The 27,792-nt window shown below is 43.9% G+C and overlaps 1 protein-coding gene across 1 annotated transcript in view; it reads left to right on the top strand.

The window, feature by feature from the left end:
• The window catches only part of LOC147453477 (Ribosomal protein S5 domain 2-like superfamily protein), a 44,253-nt gene extending 32,263 nt beyond the window's left edge, over positions 1-11,990 (top strand). Inside the window, exons 4-5 of the mRNA XM_086515660.1 lie at positions 11,411-11,531; positions 11,614-11,990. Coding sequence (XP_086371786.1) covers positions 11,411-11,502 — 92 coding nt within the window. The 3' untranslated portion in view covers positions 11,503-11,531; positions 11,614-11,990. The remainder of the gene's footprint in view (positions 1-11,410; positions 11,532-11,613) is intronic.
• The last annotated feature ends 15,802 nt before the right edge of the window (positions 11,991-27,792 follow it).

Genomic DNA, 27,792 nt, shown 5'->3' with positions numbered 1-27,792 from the left:
TCCGTGATCCTAACTCTAGCCAACATGTAGATCCTAGCTTAGGGGCTTAAACCCTAGCAGAAGAAGCAGAAGAAGAGCTACTTACTTATTGATGTGGTAGGTTGTACGGACATCCCGGATTTTACACTAACAGGTTGTACGGATGTCACGTGCACATCTAACCCTATGTGTACGTGGACAAGCTACTCCATGACAAGGATTCAGTTCAGTTCAGTTCAATTAGTCTAGCTTAGGAAGTGTTCTGGCACTTTTGTGAGTCTGTTCGCAGACCGTGCATGTTCAGACACTTACAATAGATGCATATCCTCTGGTTGCACATAGCATGATCATCAGATTACTATCAGAACCCATCAAGAGCATTTTTAAAGTGCACATACCTATTTTCTATTTTAGCCATTTTTCACTTATTATTAATAAGTGACTTTGTTGGGAAATTGGGTAGGGCAATTTGACAAGCAAGTATATAAGAAACCTAGCGCTAGCAATATCTGGCAGAAGAGGCAGTAGATCAAGTGCACCTTCTCAACAAGAACAACAAGAAGACCTAGCGTTTTCAAGCTACCAAGACCGGCCAACGTTTTCTCAGCATTGTAGATCAGCCCAACGTTTTGCATTTGTAGACCCAACCTAGCGACAACAGGACACAGCAGAAGCCCTAGCGTTTTTGCAGCAGACACCCCTAGCGTTTTCTGCAGAGCACAGCTAGCGTTTTCATCAATGATCAGCCCCAGCGTTTTGCAGTTGCAGATCAGCGGGTGGTAGCAGATACAGAGCAGTTACCATAGTTTTTTTGCAACAGATCAATTTTCAGCCCTAGTGTTTTTGCGTCATGCAGTCAACCTAGCGTTTTGCAGACTCTTCTTGATAGATTCAGCCCTTGCATCAGTGTTTTGCATTTTCAGCCTATAGAGGCCGCAGTACAACCCCCAAACCTCGCAGATCTCACCTTCCCGCAGCAGATCCTTGCAGCACGGTCAGATCAGCCAGCGTTTGCAGATTCAGCCCGCTATTCGCAGATTTCAGCATCTGCGTTTTCAGTGTGTCGTCGTCACATCGTCGTCATCGACATAGAGTCAGAATTCAGCAGATACAAGATTTATAGATTTCAGCCCTTAGAGTTTTCAGTTTTCAGCCCGTCTCGTCGTCGTCCTCATCGTCGTCGACATCGTCGGCAAGTCCATTGTATTGTAGAGATAATGTGCAATCAATAGTAGACCGCTCTCGCCATAGAGAGTGGGGCCTTCGGAGGAGGGTTTGACAACTCTTTTGGTGTCGTATTCTCTTCTCTCTCTATCTCTCAGTCTCAGCACCTTCATTCACAATGTTTATCCACTTTGTTTGTGATCATTTGCACTCTCACTAAAGGAACAAAAGGCTCTCCCTTCCGTAAGTAAAAGGAACCTTGAGCACAATTCGGGGCACTCATCTTGAGCAAAGTTCAACATTCACTTCCGCTGCACGTTACATTGATATCAGAGCTTTGGCAGTGTTCTGTATCACTTAAGGAAAGAACCACAAGATTTTTTTTTTGCTTGTTGCGATCACACGTAACCCAAGTTCTCTTGGGCGTGTCAATTCCTAATCATGTTTTTGAAGAGTGACAGGAAACCCAAGAAAGAAGAAGACCCACAAGAACCCAAGTTCCTCGTGAACTTAAGAACCCAAGACTTCAGTGTATGGTCATCACCCGAAGCGGAATGGATACGTCGCATGGAGGTGGTGAGCATGGGAGTGGCGAAGAAGAGTTTTCCCCATCTACGCCAAGGATTGTACCAAATCCAATGGAGGCTTTGGTCAAGTCGATGATGGACATGATGTCACAACAAGAAGCGAATCGTGTTGCCTTGGAGCGCGAGCGCGAAGAAAGAAAAGCAATCTTGGATCATGATCGCGAAGAGTGCAATGAAAGAAAGGCAATCTTGGATCGCAAGCGCGAAGAAAGAAAAGCGGAATTGGATCGCGAACGCGAAGAGAAAAGAGCGGCCTTGGAGTTAGAGCGTGACGCGCTGCAAGACCAACGCATGCAAGAGGTGATCCTACAGGTACTTACCTCGAAACCCGACCCGGCCAAAGAGGTTGGTGGTTCATCCAGTAGCGCAAGCCGAGATTCGGACCATAACAACCCTGTCACCGAGAAGTTGAGGTTCAGTAAGTATGACGGTAAGATGGATGCTACTATTATTCATTCTTGGTTGCATCAATTTAATGCTTACTTTGCGACAAGTCAAAAGACAGAAATAACAAGGTTTTGACGGAAGCTATGTATCTTGCCGGTGATGCCATTAATTGGTACCACGCATGGCAAGAGGACCAGTTGGTTGCGCACCTAGAGACAACCGACGAAGACGCGTCCCCTTTCCTTCAATTGGGCCGACTTCCAAGACAAGCTCAAGGCGCAGTTTATAGGGTCACATAAAAAGAACATGTCCTAAGCTTGACTCTAACGAATCTAAAAGAACCCACAAAACCCACTTCCTCTGTCAATGCAATAAATGAGAACACGAGTGTGACCCAAGTTTCTCATGATCCTCCTATTGATGAGTCTCTCATTAAGTGTTATGGTCATGTGAAGGGTCAGCGTTTTGTCATATTGTTTGACCCAGGCAGTATGCATGACTCTCTTGTCGGAAGAGCCCGCTTGGAGGTTAGCAAGACATCTCCTTTCGAGGTGTTGGGCTTCTCTCCTGGTATAGACTCTCTCATCACGCAAGAGTGCCTTGATGTTTTGTTCACTGTTCAACAAACGTCCTTCCGTAGAAAAGTTGTAGTGTCTCCTCTTTCAGGATGTGATATGCTTTTGGGCATTCGATGGTTTCGTGAGCATAACCCTTTCATTGATTGGACGGAAAATACATTCACTTTCAATGCCAAAAGTGACTCTCCCATTGTCATTCGTGGAGAGCAAGTCGTTCATTCTTCATCTCTCATTTCTAATGTGCAGGCGAGATAGACAAGAATCAGGAGAAGGAGACTCTCTCAATCTTGTCTTCTCCAAAGCATGACACACATGATTTGTATGATCAAGATGTGATTATTCACGAGCATGATGAATTCCATGATCAGGATAAGCATGATGATTTGCATGATAATGATAAGCATGATGATTTGCATGATAAAGATGTGATTGTTCACAAGGATGATGGTTTAGTTAATGTTTTTTCTAGTGAAGCTAACCTCATTGCAGATTCGATCAATCACGACGAACTGATCTTGGCTCTCGAGGCGAGGTCCAAAGAACCCTCATAGGAAGTATTCTGAGTTCGAATGATTAGTCAGCACGCATTGTTAGAGTGTTTCATTTGTGATGCTTTCCTGTAATTTAGTCACGGTCCTTATGTGATCCCTTTTCATAGGCATGACATATGGTACGATGAACACGATTCACTCATGAATGAGCACCGATGTATGCGGATTACTCATGAAAAGGTGAAATGTTTGCATTCAAGGAATTCACATTCCATGTCTCTTCCTTGGCATGACACAATATTCGGCAGAGCACAAGAAGGATTGAGCATCAAGCATCGGCATTTCCATTGTGATTTGCCACAATTGATTGATTTAGATCAGAAAGTCAAGATTCAACCCCATTGTTTGCGTGTGTTTGATGAACGGTTTGGCACTTTGTCACTTTGTTCATCTGCAGTGCATGCACAGTTTTTTTGAAAGACTAGAATTTTTCCAATCACTTTACATGGAATGGGTATGTTCATGTTTTTATGTTGGAAGTGGTTTCAGGATTTTTCATCCTCGAAGATTCCTGAAGAAGGTAGACGCATGATTATAGACGAAGTTGAAGCATTGGAGGAGCCATAGATGACTTTGTGTCGCTTTCAGTGCCGCCCAAAGAAGCAAGCGTTGCGGACCTTTATGAAGTTCAAGTATCGCACGACCCACACATCAGAGTGCGCTGACGAAGAGTCCTTCCCAGGATTCATCCAGAGGCTGTTGGCGATCTCCCTCGACGCCATACAGTTCGGTACCAATATCTCACTTTGAAAAGGAGGGGATGTCACGTGCACATCTAACCCTATGTGTACGTGAACAAACTACTCCATGACAAGGGTTCAATTGAGTTCAGTTAGCCTAGCTTAGGAAGTGTTCTGGCACTTTTGTGAGTCTGTTCGCAGACCGTGTATGTCCAGGCACTTAGAGTAGATGCATATCCTCTGGCTGTACACAACATAATCATCAAATTACCATCAAAACCCATCAGGAGCATTTTTATAGTGCACAGACCTATTTTAGCCATTTTTTTACTTATTATTAATAAGTGACTTTGTTGGGAAACTGGGTAGGGCAATTTGACAAGCAAGTATATAAGAAACCTAGAGCTAGCAATATCTGGTAGAAGAGGCAACAGACCAAGTGCACCTTCTCAGCAAGAACAACAAGAAGACCTAGCATTTTCAAGCTATCAAGACCGGCCAGCGTTTTCTCAGCATTGCAGATCAGCCCAGCGTTTTGCATTTGCAGATCCAACCTGGCGACGGCAGGACACTGCAGGAGCCCTAGCGTTTTGCAGCAGATACCCCTAGCGTTTTCTATAGAGCATAGCTAGCGTTTTCATCAATGATCAGCCCCAGCTTTTTGCAGTTGCAGATCAGCCGGTGGTAGCAGATACACAGCAGTTACCATAGCGTTTTTGCAACATATCAATTTTCAGCCCTAGGGTTTTTGCATCATGCAGCCAACTTGGTGTTTTGCAGACTCTCCGCGACAGATTCAGCCCTTGCATCAGCGTTTTGCATTTTCAGCCTATAGACACCGCAATACAACTCCCAAACCTCGCAGATCTCACCTATCCGCAGTAGATCCTCGCCGCACGGTCAGATCAGCCAGCATCATTTGCAGATTCAGCCTGCTCTCCGCAGATTTCAGCATTTGCATTTTCAGTGTGTCGTCATCACCGTCATCATCGACATAGAGTCAGAATTCAACAGATACAAGGTTTGCAGATTTCAGCCCTTAGAGTTTTCAGTTTTCAGCTCGTCTCGTCTCGTCCTCATCGTCGGCAAGTCCATTGCATTGTAGAGATTTGTGCAATCAATAGTAGACCGCTCTCCCATAGAGAGTGGGGCCTTCGGGGGAGGGTTTGACAACTCTTCTGGTGTCGTATTCTCTTCTCTCTCTATCTCTCAGTCTCAACACCTTCATTCACAGTGTTTAACCACTTTGTTTGTGATCATTTGCACTCTCTCACTAAAGGAACGGAAGGCTCTCCCTTCCGTAAGTAAAAGGAACCTTGAGCACAGTTCGGGGCACTCATCTTGAGCAAAGTTCAACATTCACTTCTTACAACGGATTTCCGTAATTTTCGTAATTTCCGTTGCAGCTTTTGGGACGCAAGATTTTGCACCTCATGCTTTTGGAGCAAGTGCTTTTCATGTACCTAATTTTGGACAGACTAGGGCCTTCAAATAAGTGGTGTGAGCTCTCTTTGGCATTCTACCCGCGGGAGAAGCAGAGTAGAGACATAGGGTTGTAACTTGTAACTTGTTGGACCAATATAAAGAAATACCAAAAGGGGCGCCATAGTTTGGGGCCATTGTAGTTCGAGAGTGGAGCTCCGTCCACTCCGTGTCGTGTGGATTCTCTTTCTCTCTCTCTTTTAGTTTAGTGTTTTGAAGTGCTAAAAGTCTATTCCAGTCTGTGTTCTTTTAGTTGGCACGTGGTGCCATCCTGTTACATTTACAATCAAGTCCACCAAGGCTTTGGCACGTTTGGAAGGTTGAGAATTAGTTGGCAAGTTTGGTTTTTGTAAAGAAGGTAAGTACGAAAGTATGGCTAGTTTGGAAGCTTCGAAGCCCTCATGTTACAAATGTTGATTGCTTAGTCCAACTCCCCGAGGGGTCTTTCTTTTGAGGAACTGAGGGGGGAGTTTGGTGTCTCTTTGGATTCGTTCAGTCAGTCTTGTTATTTCCCAAGGACATGTTACAGTTTCAGATTCCTTTCCCATGGTGGCTTCAGTATCTCTGAGGAGCAAATTAGGGAGTGTGGGTTGTTTTGTGGCTGTGCTTGGCCATACCTGAGGTAGATGTATTGATTCGGTGCTGCATTCCACTGTGTTGCCCACGGCATCAGGTGGGACCCTGTTTCTAGGTTTCGCAAGTCTCGTACGAAGGCGACCTTCATGCTTACAAACAAGTGGATAACACAAGTGGAAAGGGAGATGAAGGAATGGAAAGCAGAGATGGAAGGATGGTGGAAGGAGAAGGCCAACCTTCTTGAAATGTTCCTCAACGAAGGCACACAATGGAAGAAGGAGAAAGAGGACCTGCACGTAGTGATACAAGCACTTAATGCGGATTCACAAGCACTCAAAGAAGAGGTCTCAGCCCTCAAGCGAGAGCTTGCTGATAGAGCTAGCAATAGACTAGAGGAAGGCGAATTCTAGCCCTTGGTGATAGAGGAAATCAAGGTCATCAAGGAACAGGTACGGAGGATCAAAGAGGAAGAGAAACAGAATGGGGCGAAGACGTCTTCGTGGGTAGATGTAATCACGAAGACATAGAAGAAGGTGGATGAGGCCGAGAAATGGATAGAAGTCGTTAAGAAAGGAAAAGGGAAAGAAACCACGTCTATCCCCACTCCTACAATCATCAACATGACTTTAGAAGAAGAGCAGGGAAGGAAGAGTAGAGCTTTGCACATACGAATAACCGGTCTAAAAGACCGAGATGATGTGGAAGGGGAAGTCAAAGAACTTCTCCGCATGATGGTCAATGAGGCTACTCATACAAAGGCATGGAGGGTAGGGAAGAAGACACAAGGAAATGGGGAGACTTCAAAAGAAAGAGCTCTAATCATGCGCTTCTCATCCATGGAGCAAAGAAGGACTTCTTGAAGAAGCATCCTACACTAAAGAAAACGGCATATTCTTTGGAGATGACCTCACACTCACACAGCTTGCTCATATGAAAGAAGTTATGCCCGAGATAATGACAGCTGGAGAAAAGGGGAAAGTGGCCTTCTATAGCGATGGACGAGTGGTTATTCTGGAGAAGCGCCCCGCAGGATGGCACGAGACCTGTGGGACCACACTTAGAGTGGCTACATGGAATTGTAATGTATCTTTGCGCCTTGATGTAGGGCCTTTGAGGATAGTTTCACAGGGAGAGACATCATTTTCTACTATGAGACGCATCAAGCCCCGAGGCAGTCCATGCCCCATGTTAGCGGATACAGATGGGAAACAACTTGTAGACAGGAGACTCGATCAGAGCGCAGAGGACAAGGTTTAGGAGGAGTGGCAGTCTTATTCATGGAGGAGCTACAGTCTCTGATACATATAGCTCGTAGGGATGAGCATGCGAGGTACATATGGGTGAGACTGAAGGCAGAGACAAGCAGATATCTCTACATCGCTATTTGCTATTTTCCTCCTAGTACGTCAGTATATGCATCACCTAGAGGACAGTCCCCCTTCTCTATTTTAGATGATGATATATGGGAGTTTTCCAGAGACGGTGACATTATTATCTTGGGGGATTTCAATGCTAGGACTGCCTACCACCAGACAGTATTCTATGATACCTCAAAGGAGTTGATGCGGGAGCTTGATATTACATAAATGGGCCTGTCTAGATTATCACAGGATGAGGAGCACACTGAGTATGGCAGATACTTGATTGATCTAGGGACTGCACATGGATTGGCCATTTTGAACGGCCTATAGAGATTCCCTGCAGCTAGTGGTTTTAATGCTTTCCACATCGGCATGGCGCTAGTATAGTGGATTATGTTATGGCTCCGCTAGGACTCATTCATTCCTTTCAGGATTTCGTGGTGGGAACTAGACTGGTTGGGGTAGCAGTCAATCATGCTATCTTGTCTTTCACTCTATCATTCCAGTTCAACACAGCTCCATTGGGAGAGGCCTCCCCACATACTCGGTATACCTTCACGAGAGAGACGGATCACGTGTACACTGATGAGATATACAGGCAGCTATGCACTCAGTAGCTAGGACGACCACTAGATGAGCTCACCCAGATTCTGACAGAGATGTTGCATGATGCAGCATCAAAGGCATATCCCCACAGCCAGCCTACACAGAGACGATCTGGGAGCATGCCTCATAACAATTGGTATGATGAGGAGTGTAGAGAGACGAGGATTAGATTACAGAGTGAGGTGCTCATGGGTACTACTACACACAGACAGTCACGTATTATCTTTTGCTGCCTAGTGCGACGAAAGAAGAGGGCTTACCTATCTCAATTAGAGCGTGATTTGTATCAGCTGTTTATGAGTCAGGACTCAAGTGAGGCATGGAGGCTTTTTAATGAGTAGTTGCCACCGCCAACCATCACTTCCACAGAGATATGGGGGGAATATGCTACATCTCTCTATACAGCATCGGGGCAGCCACCCTTGCTTGACCCTGCAGAGGCATGCCCAAAAACATGTACTTTCTTTGAGGAAAGCCATGGACAAGATGAAGACAGGAAGAGCACAGGATCATGATGGTCCAGCAGCAGAGCACTTTATCCATGCCAGAGATATGCTTGCAGAGCCTCTTGCAGTGGATTGTCTGTGAACCTTGGTAAGACCAAGGTAGCGGTGTTTAACACCACGGGGCTGTGGGTAAGGAGGTGACAGGTCCACCCCCACTTTTACATATGGTCGAGAGACTGTGTAGTATGCAGATACATACACTTATATTGGGGTGGTTTTAAGTGGTCGAGTAGTTTCCCTGAAGCGTGCAGCAGATACGCGATTGACCAGAGCCTATGCAGCATTGGGGAGACTTGAGAGGATATGTTCGCAGGTTCAGTTCCAGGAACCTCGGACAAAGCTTTGGCTCTTTGACACTTTGGTCACTTCGGCCATGCTGTAGGGAGTGGAGATATGGGGCCCCTCAATTGATCATCATAGTAGATGATCATAGCAGAACTGGCAGTACTGATGGATGGAGATGTACGGAGAAGCCATTGGTGTCTATGATTTCTCGGATGATTAGGACCAAGGCCTCAGTACCACATGATATTGTTAGGGCGGAGCTCGCTGCTCCTCCATTGGTAGTGGAGGCACTCACTCGATCAGTTTCATTTATGCATAGCACTTGGGCTCTCCCTAGAGACAAATATGCTCGATTAACACTAGAGTCTTCGTGACAGCTGGCATTGCAGGGAGATAGATCATGTTGGTATGCAGAGATGGCATCTTGGTTTCAATTACATGGCTTTAGTATGGACCGGCTACCCCCATTTCAGTACTCTCTGGATGCACCCTCCATCCCCCTCACAAGGGCAAAGATTACTAGGCTCATCCGACAGGACTTGATTCAGTTGGATATGAAGAGGACATGGATACAACCTAGACATGAGCTAGGTACGAAGATGACTTTCTATAGAGAGCATCTTCTCCAACTCACGGAGGATGGTTTTGTGATCAGACCAGGATATATGGATACTCATATATCCCACGGGATACGATGTGCTATTGGTCAGATACACACATCCTCACATCAGCTAGAGATCGAGACAGGCAGATTTAGAGGAGTACCCGCTGAGTCCAGGATTTATCAGGTGTGCCAAATAGAGCCAGAGACAAAGCTACATTACATATGTCACTGCCCTGTATACTATGAGATACAAGGCCGCTTTCACTGTCTATTCAGAGAGGGTTTTGGGACACTTTCTACAGTCATGAGATACCAGGATCAGAGATGCCTCCGATTATACTTACTGGAGATTCGCAAACACAGAGAGGATCTCTTGAAGAGGGGCACAATGAGAGAGATCCAGCGACAGCGGAAGGTCACAGATTTCTTTCAGTCACAGACAGAGGAGTTCGAGCAGCCCCCACAGCGTAGCAACACCAGAGGTACCAGAGGCATACTGCTTGATCAGGCGATAGAGTTGGGGCGGTCTCGTCGCCCACGGATGAGAGGGCCCTCTCGATATCGACGCAGACTGCAACAGAGGATCCATACCGTACTGGCGCGACATAGGAGCCGTCCCGGATACTGATGTATATGTATATGATGCCTCGACTGTCAGAGAGCTCCATTGTATCAGCTCACGCTTTGTCTTCCTTTCGTATCAGCTTTCATCCCACCCCTACCCACTAAGTTCTTTTCAATTCTTTGTACTTTTCGTACCCAGACCTGGTATTAGATTCACCGTATGTAACCTTTTGGTCTCATAGGTCATTTTGGCCTTTTGAAGACATTAATATTACATTTCATTTCATTTCATCTCTCTCTCTCTCTCTCTCTCTCTCTCTCTCTCTCTCTCTCCGCTCTGACCCCCTCCATGGAAGGTTATATTGTAGATGGAGTCCCTGTGCCTGTTTGGTGGGTGGTAGGCAATAGGAGAATGTTTTCAAGGAGATGTGTGGCGATAGATCTGAGATCCATTGGCTGCCCGCCACCCGGTCTTGAGAGGACGTTTGCTCGTGGCTGCAGATGAGATCATCACCTGATTCACCCTTATCCGTTGCACCTTTGATGTGATAGGTGATACGGAGTGAGGGCTGTTTTGTGGCTGTGCCCAGCTGAGGCCTGGAGGTTTTTTCCCTTAGCCTTCTGGGTGGTCAAAGAAGACTGGAGAAGGATCAAGAGGAGTAGAAATTGGAGGAAGAAAAATTTTCAGGTCCGGAATGGCATACGAAAAGGTACAGATCCCATGGTTATTGGTGGAACAGGGGGAACAGATGCCACAACAGAGAATTGAGGTTGAGAAAAAGGTACCGGCTGAGGTAAAATTTCCAAAGTCCATCAAATATTCCTGTCATGAGATAGGATCAGACACAAGAATTCATGTCTAAACCAAGAATTACCTTAGATGTGAATAGAAAATCGAAAGTAAATGGAAGATTGAAGCCTATCTGGTCTTATGGTGTAGGGAATGGTCCCATTCCCTCACTATCGGGAGGCATGGGGGAGCAGACATTGCAGGGATTGGTCACCGGGGGACCATTCTCGGCCATCAAGATTTTGGGGGAGGGGGGCCAATCATAAGGTGCCACCAGGGCTGCTGACAGCCCTGCAGGCCTATTCCTTGCGCTGACCTGGTGCATTGCCATTGTAGCTTGGACGGCTATTTTCCGGGTGCTGATCTGTCAAACATCTAATGGTGCTGCCATGGATGCTGGTGAGGAAAGACCAGCAGATGGACGGCTGGGAGGGGCTGCCCCTCGACCATGGACCTGGACATAACTGTACTGTCATGCATAGAGAGAGTGGGATAAAATTGCCATGTGATTATGGTTTACAATTTTTTTGGTTTTGTTTGGTTATAACAGCAGTCCTGGTATTGAGAGAGTTCGATTGATTTCCATGTGGTTTTGAACTACTGTTCTTTTGAATAATCATAAATTAAATGTTATTCAAATATTTTTTTGGTCCAGCAATTTGAGTTCTTATTTTGGTTGTCTTGGTTTGTTTCTGGGTGGAATGTTACAGCGGGTATGCTGACTAGAGATCCCCGTATGGTTGAGAGGAAGAAGCCTGGAAAAGCAAAGGCACGCAGAAGCTTCCAGTGGGTCAAGAGGTGAAAGTCTTTTGGGGAGAATATAACTTGCAGGTACTGCCTAGGAGATTGCAGCATTTCTCCTTTCTGGTATCTAAAGACCATTTTTCAATCTGATATCAAGTTGTTGAATCAGTGAAGAAAGAGGAGGGTGTTTAAATGAATGATTAAGCAACCTTTGAGGGCTTGCAAGTAACCCTTCACGTGGGGTTTTGGGCTGGTGCCGTCATATGGTAGTTGGATGAAAAAGCTGTTCTCAGGTTCTCAACAGATCGAGTTTTCACAAATGTACTTGGAATCTTGAGTTTGATAATGCAGGCACAGAGTGGCAGTTGCAATAATACATTAGAGTTTAATGCTAGAAAGCTAATATTTTACAACGTAACCATTCCCTTTTTCTGCAAGGTGTTCTGTGTAGTGTTTTGCACATGTGCATTGCAGCACATCAAGGAGTCATTTTGTAGTGATGGGACACCGACTCTGAGATCTCCATACAGGTGAGAATTACTTGCTTTTGGCTTTGTAGGGTTCGGCTTGTCATGATTAGCAGAGGGGAAAAAAAGGTGACTAGTGCAATTCCAAGTTGCTTTTTCTTGCATATACTTTGTATAATTTGCTTTTTGTTGGGGCCTGTGTCTATCGAATTTGGGTCCGGAACAAGCACAGGACATCAAAAAAGAAGCTTTCTTTCCATCCTGACCTTGGGCTTAATGTCTACTAGATGCTGTGTTGTGTATGCCAAACAAGGCCTGCTTCTGAAAACTACATGCTCTCGCCGCGGAGACTGCACACCATCTAAACTGCAACACCTTGTGGGCATAGAGGTACGGTACTGTATAAAGCAAGGAAAATAAGTCAAAAGGCCAAGGGCAGGTAAAAGAGGAGCGAAATAAGAAGACCCACACACGATTTATGTATGTGCTGGAAAGCTCTGCATAGCTCAAGGTAAGGAGCTTTAAGGAGGTTGGGAAAAGTTTTTTGAGTCGTGGTTGGAAATATTATGGTTCCAAATGAAGATCACTATGTGATTGGGGGTTTGTTCTTTCACCTTTGTAAACGATCCTTGGTACTTTCTATCTCAAGGTATGTTACAAATAATTCTATACATTGGCTTACTTTCTTATTGCGCAGAGATTACACAAATTTTGTGCGGTAGGTGGATAGCAACGCTGACCCTCACAATGCAAACTTGGAAGCTCGATAACGATGCCTCTAGATGAGTGCGCCATATAGCTTCCTTGCCAATCTCAAGTGCACCATCATGTTTTGTTTATGTGGTTGAATGAGGTGTGCAGTCTTGCAAACATGATCATGATGAAATTGTCGTAATCGTATTGATTGATTGATTGATTGATTGAGAGAGAGAGAGAAAGAGAGACTTTTGACTCTTGCAATGGATGTAGTTAGGTTTAATTGTGTGTTTATTCACTCGTTTAGAGATGAGAATGATAGGATTATTGGTGAGGTTAGTAATGCGTGGGTGGTCTGATTATTGATTGAGAGAGAGAGAGAGAGAGAGAGAGAGAGAGAGAGAGAGAGAGAGAGAGAGAGAGAGCTCTTTGACTCTTGCAATCAATATAGTTGCATTTAATTGTGTGATTTACTTGGCACATGGACCCTTCACCTAGCAACGTCTCATTTAACATGTCAGTGCCTGTTAAAGCAAGCTACAAACATGTATGTAAGATATGTCAAACTCTGAATCCAATATCATAAGCACTTAATAGTGTGCAGCTGCAGCGGGCTTAAAAAACGACGCCAAACACGAAGCTCTCGGCCATACCCACAGCGAGCTTTGCAGTTCTTGTAGCCGGGCCACACTTCTCAAAGTGTAGACCTTTGATTAGTAGTTGAACAAGGTTATCATGTGTGTGAATCGTCACAAGCTCAATGCGCTTGCCCTTGAGCACCTCGCAAATGAAGTGATGCTTCACATCCATGTATTTCGTGATTGCAAGAAACATTGGATTTCGTGCTAGCATGATTGCACTCTATTACTGAACAAAATTGGAACTACTACATTGATGTCCAAATCTCTCACTAGTTGAGTAAGTGATAGAGCTTTCTTGCTTGCATATGATGGAACACATATTCAGCTTATGTGCTAGATTGAGACGCACAACCTTGTAAGCAAGATCTTCATAATATTGCATCGTGTTTGAAAGACTTAACTTGATAACCTAATGTAGACCTCCACATTCCTTGCATAACATGACAACTTGACGTAGACCTTTTGGTGTTCACAATCCTTGCCTAATTTGCATCGTGTAGCCAACTATATATGTGTCATTACCTCCAAAGCAAGTGCAAAACAGTTTTGTACCATTTAATTGTCTTATCACACTTTTCTTTGTGTGCTAGCTCATGCTTCGATAAACTTGTGATCAACTTTTGCATGTAATCACATTGTAAACGTAATATCTTTATGAGTTTCAATCACGGTAAAGAACCAACAATAGATGCATAAAAAATCTTTGCTATCCCAACCCTTTTTCATCAAATTGAGGACAATCTTCTTTGCCAAGTTTTACATATGTAAGCAGTAGAGCAGATATTGCTTTCCTCTGTCGCATATTGGAGTAGTTCGGTACACAATTGAGGTGACAAGCGAAAAAACTTTTTCACATGTGCCACATGCTTTGCTTCACCCAAATTCTTCATGTCAAAAGATCTAAGCATCAATGAGTTATTGTTAATGTTGGAGGAGATGCGTGCTCTGTTAAGCTTTGGGCTATGGAGGGTGATATCGAAGAGCTGCCATGCTTGGAGGGAGTGCACAGAAACGCGAGAGAGAGAGAGAGAGAGAGAGAGAGAGAGAGAGAGAGAGAGAGAGAGAGAGTTTGACACAATATTAAATAAAACACTCTTTTATTATATTTTGTGTTGAAGCCTTACATATAAGAACTTGGCCATGTAAACTAGCTCTCCTAATTGCATGCCTTTGGAGTGTTTCCCACGGGTTGACACCAAAAACTGAATGAGGGCTTGGAAAACCAAGATGCTCTTGTACACACACACACACACAATTAAACAAATATGAAGTGCTCAATCAACTCATACATTCGAGCATATGATTAGAAGTAAGTGCAATTTGCATCCGTTGCCAATTGCAAGCTTCTTCAAAATGTCATGGCCATTCTTGTATCTCTTCTCATCCTTCTCCATTCAAGCATATTTGTGAAAATTATTTCCAAGTTCGAGTTAGCCCTCTGCTTTGCAAAGGCAAGTCGAATGGTACAAGCAAAACATATGTACAGAAACATGAGTTTTTCAGCGATCCTGCAAAGTGCATGCATTGTGCATATACGTGAACCCTAGCTAGTGGAATATCCAAAATTGACTAGAAGTCTAGGTCTTGTAGATGTCAGTCTGACGCTCTCCTCCAATACCATTTTTCAAGGCCCTTGACCCCTCTATGCAATACAAGCAAGGGATTTTACTTGTTGCTGCTTTCAAGATGTTGTACATGCACTTGAAGGTCTTTGTATCTCCAGTCGTATGCCATTCCACGATGTAGGTTTCCAAGAGAGTTAGAATACAATCAGATTCGTGTGCTTTGTAAAAAGGGTTGTCTTGCCTAGCAAGAGAATCAAAAATAAAAAACTAATCGAAATCACACAATCAAATTCCTCTGCTTTCTTAAAAAAATGGCCTTGGCTCATCATCCGGGTCTCCAAGTAACATGATGTCACGCTTCAAATGAAGGCTTGTATTGGGCATTCTCCACATAGTTCTAAAGAGAGCTTACTTAAGGGTAAATAGAGTGAAAATGTAAGCTTTACGCATAATTAATAGAAACTCTTCCGATGCCTTGAATCAAGATCTCCTTCCACGAGTTTGGATGCAAGATCTCATGCATCTAATACACCCACTACAAGTCTAGGATGTGGTATTGAGCTTGTTAGCAGAATGCATGTGATGAAATAGGGATGTACATAAGAATTCGGTATGCTTTGACCATGTTCATCGCGTGATCGGATGGACAACCATGGCGGCTCACGTTTATGGCCCAATGCAACATTTCTTGTTATAAATAAAATGTAAACAGATTCTAATACTCTCATCTTGCTATAAATAACATGTATACACTGTGTCTAATAATCTCATCTTGCATTCGCAGCGTACAAGAGATACAAATCATCGCGGTTTGTGAGATGAAGGAAGAAGACACCACATCACAAACAAAAATGATTATTGAGGTAATGTAAAATAATGGCCATCCACTTGCAGACTTCAAAGGGTTCACGGCTGATGAGATTGCTGCAAATTGGAGGTTGATGGTTCAGAGCTTCACATTCACCTGAGCGGTTTTTGTCAGGCATAGATTATGTTTTAGTGACTGACTGTAGAGAACCATCTTGCCTTGTACGCTTTGCCGTACGTGTCAGAAGTTGGGAACTTGCGTGTGCACCGTGTGCAAGACTCGAAAGGCTACATGCAACACACACAACTAGAGAGTCTAGCAAGCTCAAAGAAACAATGGTGTATCCCTCACCGCTCAATGCTTCCATCATGAAGGATCCTGTGCTGCGAAGAAGAAGGAGCTGCCGTGCTCAACCGCCGCTGATGCCGTCACAATGCTCTCTCTCTCTCTCTCTCTCTCTCTCTCTCTCTCAAGCATGCACACACACACACACACACACACACACACACACACACACACACACACACAAACACACACACACACACACACACACACACACACACACACACACACACACACACACACACACACACACACACACGAGCATACACGGGAGAAGAAGACAGAGATGGAGCAAGAGCACTTCTTAGTTTACACCTTACACAATATGGATTTTAGATCAAAATAGACCTTTTATAAGAGTTTAGCATTCACACATGGGCGCCCACAATGATTGGTCAAAGTAAAAATAGTATCAAATGAGATATGTGGTGCGCCTCTCATCGGTTATCACCCAAGCACCTATAGGAATGATAAGCCTGGTCGCTGACTCAAAACAAGATGATATCGGTGGATGTTAACTGGATTGATGTCCATTTGCCAAGGTCAGCACGAAGCGATAGGGAGCGTTGGGCAGTCACCAAGCCTTCTATTCGCTTGGTACTGACTCCACTGTCGCATGTAATGACTTTAAAACCAAGGTCAATATCAAGCTATATGGAGCGTTGGGCAGCCCCCAAGCTTCCTATTCGCCCATTATTGACTCCATTACATGACTTGTAATCACATCACCAAAAGGGTCTCCATCGTCGGTTACACCAAGGTCAACACCAAGCGATAGGGAGCGTTGGGTAGTTCCCAAGCTTCCTATTCACCCAGTATTGACTCCACTGTCTGACTTGTCGGTTAACATGTCCCCCTTCCTAATGTAGATTCTGTCCTCGGAAGCTATTGAGATGAAGCTTGCTCGTTGAGCTGGAAGAGCATTCGAGATTGAAGGCCCTTTCCTTCAATATCACTGTAGAATCAACCAAAATTGGCACAATAATTGCCAAATATAATATAAAAGCATATGCAATTGTAGGCACACAAATCGATTGGTAACAGAATAGTAAATAATTTGTTAGTAGTAAAACATTTAACTGTAATATAATCCAACGCATAAAGAGTTGTAAAGGCAAAAAACTAAACAAGTCTGGAGTCGCTAATTTAATGGTCAAAAGGTATTAGAGGTCAACTATTAATACCATGGGCAAGCTTCTCAATTTTCTCTGGTGAATTAAGGTGTTTAATCGCAAGTCAAGTATTTGAATCCGAGGGCTGACTAGAGGCTATACCTAGAAGACATTGTAGTTAAGCTACGATAAAAGGAATTTCTCATGAAATCATCGCTTGACTTATTTCCTTTTCCTTGACCCCCCAAACTCTTTTCACATTGGTTCAATTTTAATGAGTGTGTTTATTTTGTATGCCTTGGGTTTTTTGCTTTTCAAGGAAAAGCGCCTACACTGGGAACCTCTAGGACTCTAGTACCATAGGCAATACATGTGAGTGAAGTTCGAAATCAAGAGTTTGCATTGGTGGCACTTTTGATTTTTTTATTTGTTCATTTTCATCATTTCAATTTTGTAACTTTAGGGGGTCATATGACATTGTTACCCTCCCCAGGCTAATCACACTAGTAAAATCCCTTTATAATACTTAAGCTAAAGGTCAATAGGGACTAAGCCCACTAGAAAACCCTAGTACATTGCACACAATGCTGCCTAAATCGGATTAAGAACTTAAAGTAACCATTGATTATTAGGAAGGATTCCTCGTGGTATTAATAGAAGATCTTTAACTCTTAACTTGGTCAAACTAGCTTAGTCAGACTGCTTAATTCTGAAACTTGGACAAGGGATTATGATAGAAAATTATATAGAATCTAATATTTAATCTAAGAAAATGTATGGAATATTGTGCTACCAATCACATTTTAAGCAGAAAAACATGGATGTAAAAACAAAGACAAGGGGCAATGCTAATGGTCAAGAAAAAATCAAACTCAAGGAGAATTAACAACCATCGTGTAATTCTTCCCGTGGAACAAGGTTTGTTTACTAGTGTCAGGACAAGGGTCCTGTACCCTAAGAACTAGGATAGTCATGGACTACAGCCAAGGGTCGGGCTAAGCAGTGTGGACATGGGATCCGTCTAAGGCAAGGGGCTAGGAGCCCGCCTATATAAAGGGAGGTTGGGAGGATGATCCTAGAGTCTAGTTCCCTAGTTCTTACACTGGTATTAGAGCTTAGGAGTCTCTTCCACTCTCTCTCTAGGAGTGGTCTCTTTAGGTCCCTAAAAGCAATCTCTTTGGGTGAGAACCGTGGCTTTTTTGGACCTTTTTCAAAATTAGACAATTTTCTTGCCAAATCGGGCGGCTTGTCCCGTTTTGGAAGTGAGTGTGTGGTGGGTGATTTCGCGAGGGGATTGGCTTGGAAGCAGCGCCAAGGGGAGGTAGGGACATCATCTTACGGCCGTAGCCGGCCTCAGATAGCCCCGCCATCATCATCTCCTTGCTTGCAGAAGGCAGCACGCTGCTTGGGAGGTTTTGCTTCAAAGAAAACGCTATTTTCACACTTGTGAGGCCTTTGGCCATTAACCTTTGGCCTTGGCCACTACAAGTGGCCCTTCCCATAGGAAATTCAGCGAGCTAAAGCGGTCAAGCAAGCCAGAGCACAACACAAGCAAGGCAAACTCTCGGCTTCACATCGAATCTCCCGAAGTCGGACTACGCTTAGTACCTGCAGAAATTTACAGCACCTGCATATTTTTTGGGCGACGACTTCAAGAGGCGTTCAAGCAACATAATAGTCGGCGCTTCCAACAATTAAGCTTCGACTCAAAGGTAAAGCTTCAACCATACACTGTGCGGAGTTCAATTTCAATTAAGCTTCGACTCAAAGGTAAAGCTTTAACCATATACGGTGCGGAGTTCGACTTGTACCCCGCCGGTGCAAATTATTGTTCTTCGACGATTAAGTGCTACGATGCGCAAAGGGGAGTTCGCTATACTTTGCAAGTGCTACCAAAATCAGGTATTTTTTTTTCTGAGTACTTCTTTCACTGCACTATGTAGCCATGGATTCGGATATCAACATGACATTCGATTTTGAGCAAAGTACTCCCGACCCTGCCAATGACGGCTCGCGGTCGCATACTCTCAAGGAGAGTACCCGCGACGTTACGGCAGGAGAAGATACTTATGAATTGCTCGATATTCAAAAATTTCGTGCACTTCAGACACGCATGACAATCATGGATGAAAATTTTAAGGCTTTAAATGAAAATGTTACTAAACTTTCCACTTTAGTCATTCAATTGATGCAACAACAGAGTAAGAGTCCGGCTGACACCCACATGCGTGAGCACATTGGAACACAAGGGCAAGGCCCAATTAATGAAACACTGCATACTCTCACTGTCAAAGAGGTAGATGATTTGTTGAAGAATTTCAAACCACCAGTTTTCAAAGGCGAAGACCGGGACCGCAATAAGGATGCAATGAACATCTTTCTCAGTAAATGGGATGGAATTCACGCCTTACGGCGAACTCCGGATGCTGTAAGAGCTCTGCAACAAACGAGCTTAACTCTAGAAGGCAAGCCTACAAATGGTGGATGTCTCTCAAGGAGAAGAACATCATACCACAGAGTTGGAAAGCCTTTGAATCAATGTTTAGCAAAGAATTTTTGCCTACAAACGAAGCCGATCGGAATTGGACCGCTTGGGACACGTGTTCCATGCGCCAATTTCCGTCACTCCTTGAATATATCTCTCACTATAGGGATGTCATCCTCAAGTTGGAAGGCTTGGATACCTTTCAACAAGTACGAGGGTTCATACAAGGTCTGACTCTAGAACTTAAGAAGTATGTCAAATCCCAGGACCCTAAAACACTTGAGGAAGCCATAGTGAAAGCACATATTCATGATGACCCTGATGATAAGAAAACACATAACAGTAACGTGCCTGCTAGTACACATAGTAACACACGCACTCAGTACGGGCACAATAAAAGAAAATTTATAGTTGCTAATTCAGATGCATCTAAAAAACCCAAGGGGTCCAGGGGTCCTCTCTCCCCTGAGAATTTTGATAAGGCCAAGAAAGAGAACCTATGTTTTCAATGCTTAGGAAGGCCATGGCAAAAAGGATTGTCCCAAGGGGAAATCTGCTACCCAGGGGAAGGAGAAAGTAGTGCACACGGTGCAACTACTGCCTCTCGAGTCTTCCTCCAAGTTCTCTACAATGGAAGTAACACACACTGAGGTGGTGCATGAATGCTGTCTTACAGCTTCCATGTGGCAACAAACCTTTGGACCACATGAGTTAGTACGTATGCACGGATATCTACAAGGGCACAAGGTACGCATCTTGGTAGATGACGGTGCTACGCACAATTTCATCAATTACGGATTGGTGAAAAAACTCAAACTGCCTCAAACTCCGAGTACCCACCGCTACAAGGTAGCAATGATGAATGGACATGATAGTGAAATATGGGACACTCAATGCCGAGCTGTTCCATTGGAAGTACAAGGGTACTTTACTTGTTTGGATTTTCAAGTTATGAACATGGAAAGGGTTGATGTGGTTCTTGGTAGGGAGTGGTTGCATAGCTTAGGGCCATCACTGATGCGTAGCCATGAGCACAACAATTTGATGTTTGATTCCCATGGCACACATGTGTTGTTGTTAGGAGAAAAGGATATACCATCATCACCACTGATTTGTACTGCCGAGCTTATGCAGCTCGTTTTTGATAATGTAATAGAACAGGTTTTCTTGTGTTACTCACTGTCTCCTTTTCTTTCTAACATTGAGTCTGTTGAACATTCCTCAACGCCGCATGCTTCTCTCTCCTCTATTCCGCAAATTTCTAATTCTACATAAGCAAACGTTGCTAATCGGTTATAAAAATTGTTAAAGGAATTTCAAGATGTCTTTCCTAATGATTTGCCATCAGGTTTACCACTGACACACTTAGTGCAACATGGCATTGACGTGGCTGCAGGCTGTAAACCTGTAAGTAAACCACCTTACTGTATGAGTTACTCAGAGGCTGCTGAGGTGGAACGTCAGCTTGCTGACTACCTTAGCAGAGGGTTTATACAACCCAGTTCTTCACCATGGGCTTCGCCTATCTTTTTGGTGAAGAAAAAGGACGGCAGTATGCGCATGTGCGTGACTACCGGGGTTTAAATGCGGTTACAGTTAAGAACAAATACCCATTACCAAGGGTAGATGAGTTATTTGATAAGCTAACTCATGCTCGCATTTTTACAAAAATCGATTTGCGGTCAGGATATCACCAAGTCCGTATTCGGCTTGCCGATATACCTCAGACTGCATTCCGAACACGGTTTGGACATTACGAGTTTTTGGTGATGCCCTTTGGGTTAACCAATGCGCCCGCGACATTCATGACACTTATGGATAGTGTCTTGAAACCATATATGGGCAAATTTGTCATGGTGTTCCTCGATGACATTCTAGTTTATAGTGCTTCGGAAGAAGAGCACTTACAACATCTCATGCAGGTGTTTGAGTTGTTACGTGCAAACAAGTTATATGCCAAGGAATCTAAATGCGATTTTCTCAAGGAAGAAATTCATTATTTAGGGCATGTCATTTCAGCTAATGGACTATACATGGATCAATCCAAAGTGGATACCATCCGGAAATGGCCACCTCCTAAAAATCTGGAAGAATTACAGATCTTTTTAGGCTTTGCAGGTTTTTACCGAAGGTTCGTTAAAAACTATGCTCACCTTTCTGTACCTATGACGGACCAACTAAAAGGCAAAGGTAAGGCTTTTCAGTGGGGTTCCGCTCAACAGCAGAGTTTTAAAACACTCAAAGATGCATTAGCTACAGCTCCTATATTGGCTATGGTAGATCCTTTGAAACCATTAGTTTTGGAAATGGATGCCAGTGACCGTGCTATTGGAGAAGTCCTGTTACAAGACGGACGGCCAATTGCATTTGAAAGTAAGAAGCTGGATGCAGCTCAACAGAATTATTCTGCTTACGAACGTGAACTCTATGCAATAGTGTCTGCCTTAAAGACATGGCGTCACTATCTATATGGTGCTCAGTTCGAGATTGTGTTTGACCATGAAAGCATCAAATGGTTTACACAACAAACCGATTTAAAGGGTCGAAAAGCCAGGTGGGCCGAGATCCTTCAGGAATATGACGCCAAGTTAAGGTATCGCAAAGGCCGATACAATATAGTGGTAGACGCTCTCAGTCGAATGCCAGAGATCAATTTGCTCTTGTTCACGGAACTTCGTAGTGAATTTTTAGAATCTCTCAAGGGCAAATATGAGCAAGATGAAACATATTCCAAAGTGTGGAGCCATGTTCAAAAGAGGGATCCTTCTCACTCCAATGCAGGTAGTGTACATTTAACCTCCACACCTAGTTATTCTTTATCAAGTGATGAACTACAACGATGGAAGCATTTTACCATCGACAATGGGTACCTACTCCACAAGGGGAGAGTTTGTGTACCGACGGACACAGACATTTGGCGCCAAATTCTTTATGAATGTCATGATAGTCCAAGTGCAGGGCACCCGGGGATTAGAAAAACTTATTCTCTCGTACGAAGACAGTTTTACTGGCCAGGCCTACATGGCTTTTTTCAAGCTTATGTCTTGCATTGCCAGAAATGTCAAGTTAATAAAGCAGAGCGCCTGAAAGCAGGAGGACTATTACATCCTTTGGAAATTCCCAATGGAAAATGGGAAAGTATCTCCATGGATTTCATAGTAGGTTTACCAACCACTATACGAGGTCATGACTCAGTATGGGTGGTCGTAGACAGGTTGACTAAACTATGTAAGTTCATTCCGGCCAAATCAACGGTTAAGACACCGGAACTAGCAAGATTATTTGTGGACAATCTATACAAATTGTATGGGTTGCCAAGTAATATTGTTAGTGACCGTGACCCAAAGTTTAACAGCCGCTTCTGGAGAGTTGTTTTTAAACGATTGGGTACACAACTCAACCTCAGTACAACTGACCATCCAGAAACAGATGGTCAAACGGAACAGGTTAACCAGGTGCTAGAGGATATGCTAAGAGCATACGTCAGCAAAAAACAGACAGACTGGGAAGAATACTTACCTATACTCGAGTTTGTCTACAATAGTTCTAAGCATGTCACAACAGGCTTCAGTCCTTTCATGCTCATGTACGGGTTTCAACCTAGGTCACCGGTTACGGTGGGGTTGCCAACCGAAAAACTCCAACAGGTTAAGGATTTTCTCCAAGACCACATGGATATGCTGAAACTTGCTCGTCCCAATGCCCGACAAGCACATGATCGGTACAAGAAATACGCTGATGAGAAACGTCGGCAAGTTACCTTCGAAGAAGGGGAGGAAGTATTTTTACATGTGCCAGAACATTCAGAAAGTCTGAAAATTGGACCGACACCTAAATTATCTCCCCGATATTGTGGGCCTTTCAAAATACTCAAGCGAGTTGGTGATCATGCCTACAAACTACTACTACCATCACACTCTCACATTCATCCGGGGAATCTTCCCCAACATCAGTGTCTACTTTACATGTATAATAATACTGTAATGGGGCCGAGTGAACTGTTGTGTCAGATCTATGATCAATTATAAACCTGTTTCCTAGAGGATGTGCTCGACCAGTTACAAGATCCACTCGAATGACAAAATCTTGGAACTGCAAGTAGACATGGTTTTTAGACCAGTCATGCATCATTTTTACTTCCCTCATGAAAGGACGTCATAAGATCATCTCAGATGTCATAATGTGCTTGGAGAAATCCATAACAATGAGGGTATTTCTTATTTTGTGTCCAAAGACTTGATCTTGAGATCTTCTAGCATCCCAATAGGTTTAATAATAGACCCATTGGCCATCTTTACTATGGTTGTGGTCCCAAGGTGAAGTCTTCCCATTAATTTTTAGTCACAATGCTAACCCCAATGCCACTACCAAGGATTCCCTTCACAGTTGATCCCTTGGTAGTGATTGGTATGGTCGCATTGGATTCATCACCCTCAAAGTATTATCCCAACTTGTTAACAGGTATTTCTACAACAGAGTTTTCATCTAGGTTAGGTTGTGGATCTAAGTGTTCCTCCTCTATTGGCATCTCCCTAGCTCCTTCCATCTATGCAAATTGTGGTAGCCCGACTTTCAGTTCTCCATTGAGGAAAGCTCGAAGAGCTAAGAATAGCTCAGGGTCTCCATATAGTTTGGACATAATGGTGATTCTAACTTCTGAAGCCATAAAATCCATAAATTTGACAATATTTAACGGCACCTTTTGGGCTTCCGTCCCTTGACGTGGGGAAGATGGGATCTCCATTTCTTCGATAGGGTCAGGTAGTCCCTCTGTAAACATTCTTTCCAACAAGTTGTTGTTGCATAGGGAACAATCTGTCTGTAATCTGGATCTACCTAGGTGCTGGCTCTAGATCCTTTTGGGTATCTTCTACCAAACTCCTTAATTGCTTGACTCGCTCGATCTCCTCTGTAGGGTTTGGGTAAATTCCTATCTTCTTCTTGGATCCTGGCCATTGTGGCTCATGACGATCTTCCTTGTTGGTTTCTTTCTTAGTGGCCGTTTTCGTCTCCATGGTTTCACATGAATCAGAATCCTCTTCATCGTCGTTCATATATATGGGGTCGTCACGAGTCCTTATGTTGATCTTTGAAATGGGGTCTGACTTTGCTGCTTTTTGCGATCTCTTCCTTCGTGTTTTCTTCTTCTTTGAGATTGGGCAGTTGATGTTGTGTCTCTTTCCTCAAGAATATAATTTTGTTTTTGGAGCATCGATCGTGTGAGTACATTTACTAGTACCACAGGTGTACCTTGTGATGGCTCCTCGGTAACCTCAATTAAGTTTAATGGCGTGATCTTCGGTGCATTTGGATTATTCGGACATTGGGCAATCAAATGATCTATGCCACATCGATTACACATGAGTATCGGCATTGTAGACATGCTCGCTTGATTGGTTTGCATTCGTGTAGCATTCTTTTGTGGCCTAATAGGACACTCGGCTACACGATATGGACCTCCACACTCATAGCATTGAAGGTGGTCTCTTGGTAATGTAATTTATATTTTGGCCTCTTGCCAGCAAGAGCAGCTACTTGATAGACAGGTTTGACTTGCCCCCAATAGTCCTTCATGTAATGTTGTGGACTTTTTTCAAGTGCATCAATTCCATAGGTAATATTAGGGTCTACGTCTTCCTCACAGCCTTTCCAAACAAGCAATACATGACTCACAACCCACTTGATTCACAGAAGTGATTCTCAAATGTGGTGGTTGCGGTCCTAGCATAGGAGGTGGTAAGGGTGTTGTTTGAACAATATTTTGGGCCCTAGGGACCATGTGTTGTGAAGTTTGTTCAAGAGGTGGGGCTGGCATCAATGCAGGTACTCAAGGTGTGTTTGTCCATGCTTAGGTTGGTCTATTGGCCATCACATGCTTAAATACTATGCAATCCTTAGCTTGATGACCATACCTCCCACAGACATTGCAATTCCCATTGAATTTTACTCTAAAAGTAGGGCATTCACTGGTACTATACAGACCATAGCATACTGAGTACCATTGTTGCTCCCTTCTTGGATACATATGATTGTTTTGCAGAGCACGATTGTCTCTAAAACTCTCTTGAATGGCCCTGGTGAGATATGCTAAAGTCATCTCAGATATATTTGGCTCCTTAGCAATAGGCTTTAGGGTCATTGGCTGATGCCCCAATGCTTGCGGCCTAGTAGATTTAGGCTCAGCAGACACTCTTTCTCCTTGAATCATTAAATTATCCTCCAATTGGATCGCTACTTCCCAAGTGGTAATACCTCTAATGACTAGGCCATTGTAGATATCCTCATGTCGTAATCCCTTAATGAATCTATCAAGCAATTGGTTATTATTGAAGCACTCATTTGGATTACAACGAGAATTTAAATGCTTTAAGTGACTAATAAAGTCTCTCACTGGCTCTCCTTCCTCTCGTTGGGCTTTCTAGAGCTGAGAGGCTACACCCCGAAGCACTCCCTCTCGTATGTATTCTTTCAAGAACAGTCTTCTAAGAGTAGGGTAAGTCGTGTTTTCTTCCACCCTTAGGGTTCTATACCAATCTCCAGCCTTCCCACTTAAGGTTAGGCTTAAAGCATTACTCTTATGCAGGTCATTGTGTTCTCCTAGAGAATCGCATATTTTTTCAAACACTTTGATATGCTTTCTCACATCCCCGCCTTCATTAAATTTTTGTGTGAGCTTGGCTATTTGTACTGCCTTACTTCTAGGCTCTCTATCAGGCGTGTTACACATATTCTCAGCAATAGATCGACCGATAGCTTGAGCAAACGTTGCCAAGTCACCTAAGCGAGTAGGCACCATGGGTGAAGGTGCTTTAGAGACTACATGTGGAGTAGGTATTGGCATTGGGCTTGGCACATAGGAAGCCCTTGGGTTCCAAGTTTGGTACGGTGTTGTGCCATGTGGCGGTCCAAAAGTTCATATGTGTGGCCCTAGGCATAGCAGACATCGGATGTGACATGCTAATGCTAGCCGGTATGGTCCCATTGAAAAAGAGCTTGGGTGTTGTGGTTGTGGAGCATAGGTTGTTGAAACAATGGGAGGGGTAGGAGCTACATGAGTACGAGGACCCATAGGTATATACAATTGGTACACACTTATAGGTACTGTTGCAGGCATTGAGCTACCATGTAGAGGTGCTTTCCTAAAAAATGAGGTCCATGGTGTGTTTCTTGGCATGCCCATCATTGGGGTAGGCATGGTAGTTGTGGTGTCATCAACGAAAATATGAGCTAGACTTGGAAAGGTAAAGCTATCACTTGTGGGCTCAGATTGCACTGAGACCCCTGGCGAAACAACATATGGAGGATACATCGGACTTACCGAGGGAGTCTTCATTTGCGATAAGGTTTGTTGTTTAGCCTTCCTTGTATCCAAGAATCTTATGAGACCCGTGAAGGCGTGCGGATCCCCTTGTTCTGTCTCTCTAGTTCGATGACCCTATGGATGACTTCACAAACTCTTTGTTGTTGATCCTCTACACTAGTAGCACTTGTTGTGGATTGTAGGACATCTAACCAACCCACGTGATAGGTGTGACTTGTGTTTAGGCCGGTTAGAGTTTTCGTTTGTAGTTCGTACTCCCAGTTATCATCCCACCCCCTCATTTACATCGTTAGCTCCATGTTCGGAGCGAGTGGCTCTACTAAAGGTTTCCTTTAAGCGGCTAAGCACACTCGGCCTGGACCGTGGGCCCATAGCATGTATGTCTTCGCTTGAGCTATCAAAATTAGGCATTGGGTAACCCTCCATGACATTGTAGTCAGAGGAAGAGTCACTAGATGCAATATGCGGGTCTTGAGTGGTACTGCCTTGGGTTCCTCCTGAGGGCCTAGAGCCTATGGTAGAGGAATAATGAGTGTCTGCATAAACAGAAACACTCTCGATGTGCTAGTCCTCTAGCACACAACCAGAGCGTAGGTGCATGTGACCTCAACACTCTAGAGGTGTTGGTGAGTGCCCGTGAAGGCCGCTCACCTAGTTTTTTAGGTGTTTACAATCCAATTTTTGTGTGTGTTTTTGGTCCCCTTTTCTTTAACCGAGCCACGGAATATGGTGTATGATAGCTCAAAATGAGCGTCTTGGCTAGAGGGACGTGTCGTGCTTTACAACCCCGATTCGATTACGTACAGCCCTCGGAATCCTAAAACTATTCTTTTCCTAGTTGGGAAGAGGGCTAGAATTAGTAGGTCCAAAGAGTGAGTGTGAAGGGGATGGTGGAGGACTTGAGGAACTTG

This window comes from Adiantum capillus-veneris, chromosome 7, assembly GCF_014529385.1.
Source record: "Adiantum capillus-veneris isolate H3 chromosome 7, ASM1452938v2, whole genome shotgun sequence".
Classification (NCBI taxonomy): Eukaryota; Viridiplantae; Streptophyta; class Polypodiopsida; order Polypodiales; family Pteridaceae; genus Adiantum; species Adiantum capillus-veneris.
This window is presented reverse-complemented; position numbering and strand designations above follow the sequence as displayed.